Source organism: Cibotium barometz, chromosome 56 (genome assembly GCF_041138505.1).
Source record: "Cibotium barometz isolate CiBa-2024 chromosome 56, ASM4113850v1, whole genome shotgun sequence".
Classification (NCBI taxonomy): domain Eukaryota; kingdom Viridiplantae; phylum Streptophyta; class Polypodiopsida; order Cyatheales; family Cibotiaceae; genus Cibotium; species Cibotium barometz.
The window spans coordinates 27,673,156-27,686,872 of record NC_141101.1 but is presented as its reverse complement, the minus strand read 5'-3'; the positions used below and the strand labels follow the sequence as shown (position 1 = coordinate 27,686,872).

The 13,717-nt window shown below is 36.6% G+C and overlaps 1 protein-coding gene across 1 annotated transcript; it reads left to right on the top strand.

Annotated features, from left to right (window-relative positions):
• The first annotated feature begins 10,904 nt into the window (after positions 1-10,904).
• LOC147607084 (uncharacterized) lies at positions 10,905-12,946 on the top strand. Its single transcript, XM_086791433.1, has 3 exons — positions 10,905-11,517; positions 11,693-11,985; positions 12,089-12,946. The coding sequence occupies exons 1-3, from the start codon at positions 11,304-11,306 to the stop codon at positions 12,857-12,859; spliced, it is 1,278 nt and encodes a 425-aa protein (XP_086647559.1). The 5' UTR covers positions 10,905-11,303; the 3' UTR covers positions 12,860-12,946.
• Positions 12,947-13,717: the final 771 nt, after the last annotated feature.

The following is a 13,717-nucleotide window of genomic DNA, read 5'->3' as shown; positions in this document are numbered from 1 at the left end:
GCATCTGGACTTTCACCAAATAAGGAGAAGTAGGAGGAGAAGAGGGAGGCTCAAACCAAGGGGGACAAAAATAGGGAGAGATGGAGGAGGCTCATGTGGAGGAGGTGAGAGTGGTGTTAGCCCACCAACATCGCATGTTATACTCTTCCTCTTAGCTTCTTGAGCCTCATGAGTAGGGAGTTTCCTAAGGTTTCCTATTCCCAGTAGATTTATTACTCCTACAACTTTGTGAGCCCATTCTCTAAAATACTATGAAGACTAGACACCAAGCAATGTGAAATGAGCATAGAAGTGTGTGTATTTGTAAGAAAGAACACTTTCTTATCTTGCATTATATTGGATATTTTAATTCATAAGGTAAGATTTTCCTTATTCAATTCGATGATTATGGATTGATAGATACGTTTTTTTTAAATACATGATATCTTTGGTTAGATTTTTAAAGTGGGAAAGAAATTTAATATTATATATATATATATAATATTTGAAAATACTATTTCTTAAAAAATCAAACATATTTATTTCAATTACAAAATATTATATTTTTCAATTTACATGTCATTCATAAAAAACAATATTTTTATTTAAAAAAAGTCATACATTTAAAGTATATATATATTACATTAAAAATAGCTAATTTTTTAAAATAACTCACACGAGTATAATGATATTTTTATTTATGGATATTTTTTATTTTTTATATATAATAAGTATATTTTATATACATATGCATGTAAAACTATGAATATGTTTTATATGCATGTAAAACTATGAATGGATGCATCCATGCTAGGGTGATAATGACATGGTAACTCGAGTTGATGACATGGTAAGGTGGATTGCTAAAATGTCATGTACATGTGTGACATGTGGCACAAACTCAAGATAATGTGAGATATCCACATGGTGGATGTTTCCATGACATGCACTAATGATGTGGCAATCAGTGTGTGAGGTGGTAGCTCTCCCTCCTTAATTATGTGTCAATGCATGTGACATGGCATCAAATGAAGTGGTATGCCATGGCATCAATGATGATGAGGTGGCATGCTATGTCATCAATGATGAGGTGGCATAATGAAGTGGCACATGGAGGTGGAATGTATGCCATGGAGGTGCAATGCCAGACATGATGAAGTGGCACATGGAGGTGGAATGTATGCCATGTGTAGGTGCAATGCCAGACATGTGGGCACATGCACGGCCATCTTAGAGGTCTTCACCTAGGCTTGGTATAGTACCTAACCTAGGTTACCAAGCCTAGTTACGATTAGATTAAGGTTTAGAAGAGAGAAGAAACTACTCAAGTAAAGCTATTTTCACATAAAATGGATGAAAATAGACCTTTTCTTGCTCAAATCAAATCATTTTTTTTTCATAGATTCACCATGGATAGAACTACTATCTCACATAAAATTATTACATAATAACATAAAATTAGATCTCTATAATTAATTATTACTACAACTAATTATTACTACTAATTATGTTCAACTGCACTAAGAATTTAAAGTAAATTTCCAACAGAGGTCATCTTAGAAAATCCAACCAACTTTACCATATAGCCACAATGTTCTCATAATTAACTATCCGTGTCATTTAATTAAGTAAAAATAAATATTTTTGTGATAAAGATGAGCTATACAAAAAAATTTACTCTTTTTGCATACCTTCAAAACATATAATAATTAGTTTAAAATAGAAATTACATTTAAAAAACTCAATAAATCAAGTTAAGATTACATTACATGTTTTTTTGCATGCAAAGTGGAGAGAGCATTGGAGTAAAACAAGAAAGTTGTTAACATTTTATGATCATACTGTCTACCTGTTTAAGTTATGGACATGCCATATACACTATATTTGTGAGGCTTGAAATTTTCAACTTTCAATCAGACCATATGTTCAAGTGTACGCCTAAGGGAGTGCAATATCATTGGAAGAGCTCACTGTTAAATTCTTTTGCCAATTGGGCGAGATTAACCATTTTTTAGTGAAAATTTAGCTATTCTTTGCTACAAAAAAGCTTGGAAGGTGGACCAAAGTGAGGATCCTTATTGTACAACCACCCAAAGAGATTTAAAAGGTAATAATTATGGGCAATTCGGACTAAGAAAGAGGTGATCCTTGGTAACATAGCCAAACATGTTATTCCTTGGAGAAAGGGCATCTTTGGTAATGCGTTTGATCTAATCTTGTGAGTTCAACACCCATGTTGTTGATAGGCACTAATCCTACATTGTTGTGGTAGTATGTGAATCAATGAAACAATGGCTTGTGTTATTGCCAAGACTCAATTCCATTAGAGTGAAATATCTAGCTCAAAAAGATAGGTGAATAGAAGAGAAGACAAGTGTTAAGAAGAGAGATGTGTATGCAAGAGAAAACTTTATAAGATAGGGAAGAGGAAAAAGAGTGTAGAGAAGAGAGAAATACATGAGGTATGGAGTGGAATCGCCTGTACCCAACATTGAAGAGCATCTATTGGACTTAGAGAGAGAAGAGACAACATTAAGCTTTATTGCACAAAATTATGGGCATAATAAGTTCACATGATGAGAGATCGACTTGTATTTTAGTAAGCCTTTTCTTGCTTGGCCACCCAAGAGTAGGTGACCCATTCCTAGTTGTAACATTCTACACTTGTTTAGCCTTATAAGATGGCTTCCATTGGCAAGAAACATGTGGATATCCCAAGGATTCTTACAACATGACAGATACATTATTATAACACAATAAGGATGTCTTGTGTTTGTAAATTTGGTATGAATGTAAAGGTTCTAGACCATGAATATTTTAAGATATCTAAGTAGCAAAATGCCAATTTTCATTTCATGGCCATTGCTACAAGTTAAAAACCTGACCATTGCATTAAGGAAGCTTGGATTGGTATAGCCAAGCCTAGAAACATGATTTTACTTAAAAAGTACATCATCTTAGACTTATTTTTATCCTCATGTATGTTTAAGCCAATAATTATTGACATGAATAATTGATTTATAGCCAAACCTAGAAACATGATTTTACTTAAAAAGTACATCATCTTAGACTTATTTTTATCCTCATGTATGTTTAAGCCAATAATTATTGACATGAATAATTGATTTATACCTGTAGACTTTGTTACCTATATTTTAGGCAAGGTTACTAGGAGCTAATAAATTTTATAATATGGGAGGCTCAAAGATTTGATAGAAATTCTGCTGATCTAGAATCTTACATATTTTTGTGTTTCTTTTTTCTTTGTGGGTCAACATGATGAAATTAGATGATTGAGGTTTAATTGAGATTCAACTCTATGATCTAGCTACATGTCATATGGTATAAGCAAAGAAGTAGTGCTACTTTGAGATTTGGGCAAGCCACCATTGAAAGTGGATGCATGCCAGACTAAGAACAAGAATCATGCCCTCGGGGAGGCTTATGATCATTTTTATTTTGGATAGAGAGCAAGATGGAGGCCATATTAATAACTGTTATATTCAATCATGCAGTGGGATGGGCAAGGATGTTAACAATCCGCATGTTTCTTAGTTTGATAATCCCTTTTGAATTGATGTAGCAATTATTTATGAGATTAATTATACATATCTCTTTAACTTTGATAATGACACAAAGCTTGTTTAAATCTATAGAAATTATTATGTACATGAGCCTAGTGGATTGAAGAAATCTTTAAGAAGAGTTTTATAGTTTAGTGCACTCAAGTCCTCAATTAAGAATATACATGAGTCTTTGATTTGATATTCAAAAAATTAGTGATAAAAAAGGCTTGATAAAGATAGAGGTGATTTGATAACTTATTTATGTTATTAAATATCTTTTCTATTACTTATACGTGATTGAGAGAGGATGAACGTTAGATGAGTATTCTAAAGGAAAAAACAAGTGGAGTTTCAAAAGCCATTTGGGAAAATTTGTAAAATGGTTTTGTTTGTGAAAGATTTATAGTGCCACTCATAAACCATATATGTTTTTGCATGAGGATTGGAACCAAATGCCTTGGCACCACAATAATGCCTGACTATGAATCTTATAGGAATTGGACTTAGAATGGGGGTTTAACAACTGATTGGGAGAAGCCCATGGGCTGGGGTTCTATATCCTCCATTTTTTTGTTTTTCAACTTAGTACTCAATATTTTGAATCAATATTGTGAAGTTCTTTATGAATCACAAACCTAAGAAGTTCCAAAGCGTTGAAGTGTATCATAATCATTATATGTAATGTTCCCAATAAAGTCCCTTTTTAGTACAATGTTTTTTCATATTTTTTACATTAGAATATAACTTCTAAAATTTACTATTCCCTTCTTGTTTCAAATGCTTGGAACATAAATAAAGTTGTACGATTTTGTTTATTTTTGGGGTGGGTGGGAGTATAAATTATCATAAGGAGACTACAACCCCCTCATATGTTTACAAAGTTTTGTATTCTAATAAATTAAATGAAGTATTTTTAGATCTAGATGAAAAGACTCAATGAAAAGAATTCATTAATTTTGAAAGTCCATGCACCATTAATATACATAAATTGAGAATATTCCTATTGTTTATCATGTTATTATAACACAGAACCACTTTTAGTATTTAAAATACAATAAATAATTATAATATGTCTATTCCAAAAGGAATCAAAGGAATGGTAGGTACCACTTGCCATTTAGCTTATAAAAGCAAAATGATTATGTATTATTGTAACACATAACCATAGGAATGGTAGGTACCACTTGTCATCTATCTGATAAAATCTCCATCATGCACATGGCTCTTGACTCATATAACAAAACCATGTGCCTAAATCCTCGCATGCCACTTAGATGTTATCCATAGATTTTTCAACTCATATTTTTCTTCTAAATCAATCATTTCAAAAGGCAATGATATAAATTTGACCTCACAAATGATGAAGGGCATGTGGAATTTTCTATTATCTAGAATAAGAACTCATAGATATTAATATATTCATTAATATTAAGAATTGGTTCAAATATTGGAAATCAACATTGATATGTGGCATTATGAAGATAGTTTGCGTTCAATATATATATATATATGGAATATACATCATGATGTTAGCAAATAATCCAATCTATATTGTATTGCGATAAAGAAATCACATGCATTGGAGCACTCATTGAGAATCTTAATAGGGACTTAGCCCTCCAATACAAGGGATGTATTAATGTGAGGTGCATGGTTCTAGATTATTATAAGAGAATGATAATTCATCTTAGGGGCCTATCACAATAAGAACAACATAACATTAAAAAACATAAGAATTGGTTAAACTAAAAGGTTCCACTGTAGTGTTTCAAATCATTGTAAGGATGTTCCCTTCACTTCTGGATAGTGTTCCCATGACGATGTTACAAAGCATTGTAAGGGTGTTCCTTTGACTCCTAGGTAGTGTTCCCATGAGGGTGTTTCAAAGCATTGTAATGGTGCTCCTTTGACTTCTAGGTAGTGTTCCCATTACAAGAAAAGTACATATAGAGGATTTTTAATTGAAATAGGAGATGGAAATATTTTCTCCAATTCATGCGCATGCCATTTCCTCCCGAGCTCATGCCCATTGTATGATCTTTTAAAATGTGTCAAAGTGTTCCATGAGTTGTGCAGTTTTGTGCATTGTATTGTGTTTTGTGGAGCTGGCATTTGTAGCCATCCGCAAAGGCACATGAGGCCAAAATTTTCTCCAATTCATGCACATACCATTTTTTTCTTGAGCTCATGCCCCTTTTATGATTATGTTTGCTTCAACTTTCATCAATCTCATTTCTTGTTGAAAGGGGTGGATTCCTCTTTAAAAACTCATGTTGATAACATGGAATGAGGTAGAGAGGGAGTTGAAAGTTATGTAGTTTCACTTGAAAACAATCCCTAAGCCCCTTAATTCAATGGGCTTGATGCCATTAGACATGATGGGTGGACATGTCCAATGGGCTTAATATTAAGATTAAGATTGGACATGATGGTGGTGAAGCTCCACATGGGAGACCAAGAAAATTCTTGATACCCAACATACGTGCAAAGGAGGAAGAGCACAAAAACAAACTTGTGGTTGAAATGCAAAACTGAGGGCCCAAGGATTTATCTTTGAGAACTTAACTCATGAGGGGATTAAGGATTAAGCATCACAAACTATGGTGTGAGGTAGCTCTCTCTCTCTCTCTCTCTCTCTCTCTCTAATCACAAACTATGGTGTGAGCTCTCTCTCTCTCTCTCTCTCTCTCTCTCTCTCTTTCTCTCTAATTACAAACTATGGTGTCAGCTAGCTCTCTCTCTCTCTCTAATTACAAACTATGGTGTGAGCTAGCTCTCTCTCTCTCTCTCTCTAATCACATATTATGGTGTGAGCTAGCTCTCTCTCTCTCTCTCTCTATCTATCTATCTCTAATCACAAACTATGGTGTGAGCTCTCTCTCTCTCTCTCTCTCTCTCTCTCTCTCTCTCTCTCTAATTACAAACTATGGTGTGAGCTAGCGCTCTCTCTCTCTCTCTAATCACATATTATGGTGTGAGCTAGCTCTCTCTCTCTCTCTCTCTCTCTCTCTCTAATCACAAACTATGGTGTGAGCTAGCGCTCTCTCTCTCTCTCTCTCTCTCTCTCTCTAATCATGGAATGGGGGCTCGAGGTAGGAGCCAGCCACTAGGGTGGGGTGTTAATAGCGATGAAGATGCGATAGCAAGATTGCCATCATGGGTTTCGGTGGGCTTATCTACAGCGAGATTCAAAGTACAAATATTCAATGGCCTCTTAAGAGCAAAGTACAATCAAGAGACAGTAGTATAATGACATTTGAGAAAACCCAAAAGGCCCCTCCTAAAGTCATAGCTTAGCTTATAAACTAATGGATAATCCACGGACAGTAGCATAATGACATTTGATACTACCAAAAAGCCTTCTGGTAATGTTATAAACTATTGGGTAACACGCAGTCTCTCTACATGGGATGGGTCTCTACTGTACTGGGCTAGCTTTCTGTCTTGCACACCAGTTGACGTTGTACCTTGATTTAAATAGTTAATAGTTGACTATTTAGTGTTATTATCATTCTTAATGATCCCCAATCGTTACTCAAAGATTTCGACCTGCAACCAGATAATTTGCGAGGTTTTGTTAATGTGCCCAGATCAAGGCTCGTTGAGATTAGTGGTGATCTGTAATTGATTGATTGGTTGGCTCGCCTGCCCAACATAACGTGGCAAGTTTTGAGAGGAGGGCGCATCGTTGACTTCCGATTGTATAGATGTGGCAAGATCCACACCGTCCATTGCTTTTTGATCGAGGTCATCACGCTTGGATTGGCTACGTCCTTTTTTCTTATCCATTTTTCTAATATTTTTTTTAATTGAAAAAATGAATGCTCGTTTCTAATCAAATCAAACTCAACCAATTAATGAATGCTGTATGTTTAATAAGCGAAATGCAGGAATGGAAGACGGATTACAAAGGGTCAATCAGAATACAAAGGGTCAATCGAATGGATTATCTCCTCTTATTTTTTAGAAATCCAAGATTTCTTTTTTCTCTCATCTCCTTATATATATATACATATATATATATATATATATGTATATATGTATGTATATATATATATATATGTATATGTAGATATGTATATATATATGTATATGTATATATATATACAGTATGTATATATATATACATATACATACATATATATACATACATACATATATACAGTATGTATATATATATATATATACATACATACATACATATATATATATATATATATACATATATATACATACATACATATATATATAGTGCCTTGGTTGTCCATGGTTAATATGTAATAGATAATGTGATCGCTTTACAATAATAATGATTAAAGCTTCAAGAAGAGTTTAGATTGTACTTAACTTTTACATAGTATCCATTTACAATAATAATGTGATCCCTTTACAACAATAATGACTAAAGCTTCAAAGAAGAGTTTCGATTGTACTTAACTTTTACAATATAATCCTTTTTCTCTTTTGGTGGATAGAGCTACCTTTGGTCTTGATGTTTTTTTAAAACTAGATTGTTACAAACACACCCTTGCAGCCCTCGGTTTCGAAGGGCAACCCCAATATTTCATTTGAAGGGTAAAATATTGGACTAGCATTTTTTCTTATAATTGAGAAGGGCATCACCCTTAGTAAATTTTCAAATCTATGAATTTCTTTTGAAGGACAAAATTTTTGTTGCCCAAGGTTTCACAATGTTCAAAACTAAGGGCTACACCCTAGGCATGTCATGTTCCTACCCCCATGTTTATACAACTCCGCATGGGTGTACTGAGAGGGAAACCCTCGTGGATATAATGTTGTATATTTGGGCTTGAGATTAAATAGCACTCGTCCCATGCGTTTTGTAGTATGAAGCTTAGCTATGATTATGATATTGGCCTAGTACAAAATGCATTGAAAGGAATGAAATTTACCTTGGAAGCTTGAGTTAGCCCTCAAATCAATCTTGTACAAAACTATGAAAAAGGTCTTGTCTAAGCTAAATTCAAGGAGGAAAAATATCATCTAAATCCCGATGGAAAATGTTATCAATGTAAATTCTTATAGGAAACAAATTTTGGCATGGTGAGCATTTTGCATTTACCCTTGCTTTTAGGCATTTTCTCTCAAATTTTAAAGTTTATTTCCCCCCCCCCTTTTTTTTTTTTGCCTCGCATGAACAAACCCCAAAAATAAGGCCTATGAATGGGGATAGCAGTCTCTATTGAGGATGTTCATGCGGGCATTTCTTCACCACAAGTGACTGGGAAATTCATGTGTGGCCCCATTTTGGGGGGGGGGGGGTTCCCTTGGGTTATTAGGCCACTAGTGGCCGAGGAATCTCAGTGTCAAAAATAAACTTTTTTTCTAACCAGTGAAAAATAGAATGACCTTCAAGCTCAAGTGGTTTTCATTGAAAAAATGCATAGGTTAACACTAGTTCTGTAATTGGACACTAAAGTGTCCTGAGGACACTAAAGTGTCCTGAAAGTTAGCATTTTTCTTGAATTTTTGTGGGCAATCTATTAAGAGTTTTGAAATGCTTAACATCCACAGATGTTCCTCAAGACCCAAAAAAAAATCGAGATTTTTTAAATTGCACTTTTCTTAGCTTTTGCAAGGCAATATTTTAATTTTCTTAGACACATGCTGATAAAACGCATGATTTTTGCTGTTTTTAAAATAGTAGTAATTTGTACATAACTTTTAGAAGGGACATAGTTTGATCATGAAACTTGGCTTGATGGAAAGCCCATGATGTAAACTAAATCTTGGAATCATCAAACGATAATTATTGGATAAATTTTTGACTCGCTAATATTGAAATGATGTTTTTTATATAGGTGGAGCATGAATTTTTATCCTTCCATATGCAAGCTAATAATGTAAAACTTGAGGTGCACCCATGTTATATAGGGTAAATACTACTTTGTTTTGAATTTTCCAAAACTTTAGAGCCATTTTTTGGGCCTCTTCTCATACATGGCCTTTTGCGCAACCTGTTTTTAATACGTAAAATGTCTAATTATGAGCCTAATTTTGATTTTCATCAAAGGGGAAAGCTGTGTAAGTGCATTATTTGTTGTAACTATAGGTGTAGACTACTTGTGCAAGCATAGTTATGATTATTTTTGAAAAAAGATGATCAAATTTTGTATTTTTATTTTTTACAGTTTTTTTAGAACTAGGCGATAAGAACCTACTTAAGTGGAGGCTAAGTTAGTGTCATACACATCAAATTATGGCTTATTTATCTCATCTCAAGCATGAAAACCAATAATCAACATTCTCATTGATAGGGCTATAATTTTTTTTAGTGGCGTGATTGAGTTTTGATAATACGCGTTACTTTTGTTGATTTTATACAACTTTTTTGGAAAAAATTCTAGGAAAGGAAAATGATTTTTTTGGTGAACTTCTACCTCCTTGGACTGATGGGCTATTGATATCATTGGATTTTTTTTTTGAGAGAATGATGCTTGCATATTTGGAAAAATCCTGAAAAATCCTGAAAAATGTTCATTTTCAAGACATATGCTACTTTGTTGCTTATGTACTTCCAAATAAAAAGGCATTTTATATGTTTAGCATTTTTTACATAAGCATAGGGTTATGTTCTACATGCCCAATGAAGCATTTTGGTTTTTCAAGCCTACATTAGGAGTTTGATTTTTTTTCGCAACCCCCAAAAAAGGACACTCAAGTGTCCTGTTTTGGTACCAAACTAGTGTTAAATGTGTTTTATAGCTAAAACTTCATGATTTTTAATCTTTTAATTCAAGGCTATGCGAAATAACAACCGGTTTTCTTGATTTGAGCCATAAAAATTACACTGAAGGACGATTTTTTTTTTGACAACGGCGACGATACCAGCCACCACTGGGGGTGGTGTAAGTGTGAACAGTCCCAATTGTTGTTGTTGTGTGAAGGGGGGCAGCTATATTATAGATTATTACTAGAATTATTTATTTCAAAGCTCATCATCCCATTTTCCTTCTCTCTCTAGAGTTCTAGAGGGAACATCTACTGACTTGGAAGTTGGGGGTCGCTTCATCCCTCATCATCCGTGTAAAAATCGGTTGAAGCTCTACTTAATCATTCCTTTAAAATACTAGAGAGTCCAAGTCTCAAGGCTGCAGACTCCATGTGTCTCAGCTTCTGATACCTGAAGGCTTTTTCTCGTTTTGGCACACCAGCCTAGAGTGCATAGCTCCACAGGCCACCTAGAGGCTAATCTACGGTACTCTCTCTCTAGACATATATACGTGTGTGTACATACTACATCCTACACACGGTGTACAGTGTACACTGTACACACACGTGTGTGTGTGTGTCTCTCTCTCTCTCTCCTTCCAACTTTGTACCTTTTCTGCAATTCTGACTGGTTTGTCTCCACAACCCATCACGTGCGTGTGTCGTTGTGTGTTTACTGGTTCAATTGGTTGCTTGTCGACCATGCCCCTAACCCTCTTCTCTAGTAGACTCTCTCATTAGCCTAACCATAGGCTTGAGCCTTCTTGCATCCATGATTGCCTATATTATATCCCCTCCCGCTATAGTTTACAACATAGGATTCAGGTCTACGGCACGGTTAGTTTGCCTCTTTGCACCAAGCTTCTTCTCAAATAGGGTCTATGGGTTTGCTTGCTAAGATCTTATGCGTGTGGGTGAGAGTTGGGTAAAGCTTGCTGTTGGGTTTTAACGTTGCATTCGTTGTGGGTGTTAGAGCGCTCTCTGTGCGTGTGCGTGTGTGTGTGTGTGTTACAAGCTGGGATTTCAATGGAAGTGTGGATTGCTCCTAGCTGCTCAGTAGAGCCAGCTAGCCAAGGTGGTTATCAGGGAGAGCCATGGTTGCCTCCAGGATTCCGGTTTCATCCTACCGATGAAGAGCTCGTCACATTCTACCTCGCCAGCAAAATCCAGAACGTCAATTTCTCTGATCGGGCAATCACGGAAGCAGACCTCAACCAGTGCGAGCCATGGGAGCTTCCAGGTGTCTGCTGAGAGGCACTATTTATCCCATCTTAGTAGTAATTATTTTCACTGCTTAACTTCATTGTTTAACGTAGATTAATTATTCCACTGCTTAAATTTGATGTTTAATGCGCTAGCTCTGGCTTAGATTAATTATTCCACTGCTTATATTTGATGTCTAATGCGCTTGGCAGGGAAAGCTAAGATGGGGGAGAAGGAATGGTACTTCTACAGCTCCAGAGACCGCAAGTACCCAACGGGCATGCGGACCAATAGAGCTACTCAGGCTGGCTACTGGAAGGCCACGGGCAAAGATCGGGACGTGATATGCACGCGTACTGGTAAGCTCGTGGGGATGAAGAAGACCCTAGTTTTCTACAAGGGCCGGGCTCCCAAGGGGTTGAAGACCAACTGGGTCATGCACGAGTACAGAGCCGAGGACATCTCATCACCCACACCTCGCTTGATCAAGCATGGGGCTCCAAAGGTATAATTATTGATTAATCACAAGTTAATCCACAATCAACGACGTACAGCTTCATTAAGATTGCGCCCACAATAACTAATCATTCTTTTCTTCCACTTTGCAGGATGAATGGGTGGTTTGCAGGATTTTCCACAAAAGCGCCGGCGGCAAGAAAGTGGCTCTGGCGGACCTGCAGCGGAGCAACGCTCTCGTCGGCGGCGGTGCTGCACATGTGGACGCCCGCATAGCCAAAATTGCTGCCACGCTTCCGGCGCTGATGGAACTTCCGTTGAATACAACAGCCGCCTTTTCAGGCCCTTTGCCGTCTCCTCCCCATTTCTCCGGCCTTACGCCTCCCAGCAACGTCCACCTGGCTAACCTCCTCAAGTCCCTGCCTCCCGCGGCCGCCACCAACATGAATAATTTTGCCGCTACCCCCAACTACTCCCTGGATAGCTCTGTGCTCAAGGCACTCTGCCAGCACTACAGTTCTACTCATCACGCTACATCCACCCATCCCGCCATCAAGCAGGAGCCGAGCTGTGCCGTGGACGTACACGTCTCCTCCTCCTACTCTTCTGCCAGATTTCCGGATTACTCTCCGGCGCAATTCAATAACCGCCTGCCGTTACTTCAAGACTACGGCCAGCTCAACAGCAATGCGTGCACCCAGTTACCGTCTGTTCGTCACATCTTCCAGGATGAACACGACCCCACGGCACGGATGCAGCCAATGATGAGCCTCAACGCCAACAATTTCACGCCGGAAGCTCTCTCCGACAGCTGTACCGCCGAATACGTTCCCCCTCCACATATAATCCACCCCCAGCAGCTCCCTCGTTTCCCCTCGGATCTTGAAAGCCTGTGGATATACGCCGATCATCAAGAGGTTTAGACTTCCCCTCCGCTATTCTTTGATTTGGGCGGCGCCTTTTCTTATGAGAATTTTATAACTGTTAAGACATTTCTCAACTTAGTTTTACATTTTTTGGGCGACAGAATTTATACATAATCTAATGAAGACAGAGAAATTTCTAATCTTTTTTTTTTCGTAATTTATAGATCTTTTCCCTTTTTTGCGAGAGAATTTTGAATTATTGAAGACGAAGGACTTGTTATTTGTTTTAATATTTTTGCGAGCGAATTATAATTTGTTGATAACAAAGAAATTGTTATTTACATCACATGGGGTTAGTTATACAAGGATTTTTGAAATTATCCTATGATCTTTTAATTAGGTTCGAGTCTTGTTTAAAACAATTAATGTGAATCCACTGGCGTGTGTGGCCGCCAAGTTCGTTGGTCCTTATACTAATTATTTCCCAAGGTTGGAACTTGGAGCCATAAAAAAAATCATCCATCTTGTTGTTGGTCCTTATACTAATTATTTCCCAAGGTTAGAACTTGGAGCCATAAAAAAATCATCCATCTTGTTTTAAATCCTTGGCCCCTAAAAGACACTAGTGGGCAGACCCGTGCATCGCACATCTCTTGAGACCTCCAAATTCAAATTCTTTTTTTTGGGACCAATAATTAATGGGCAGGGATTAGGCGGTGGGGGTCAGGAAGGATTTATCTGGTTGTATAAAGGATCTTGATGTAAAGTGGATTTTGTAATAATATATCCAAATTCAAATTCATTTTTTTTGGGATCAATAATAAGTATATATATTAGTTGAGTACACAATTGTGCCAATTACATCCAAAACTACATTAGATTGACCCACTACTTCTCACATTTCACCTCATTCAC

Coding starts and splice junctions, on each gene's coding strand:
- LOC147607084 (XM_086791433.1), top strand. CDS start 11,304: ATGGAAGTGTGGATTGCTCCTAGCTGCTCAGTAGAGCCAGCTAGCCAA. Junction 11,518..11,692: donor CGAGCCATGGGAGCTTCCAG/GTGTCTGCTGAG, acceptor TGCGCTTGGCAG/GGAAAGCTAAGATGGGGGAG. Junction 11,986..12,088: donor TCAAGCATGGGGCTCCAAAG/GTATAATTATTG, acceptor TCCACTTTGCAG/GATGAATGGGTGGTTTGCAG.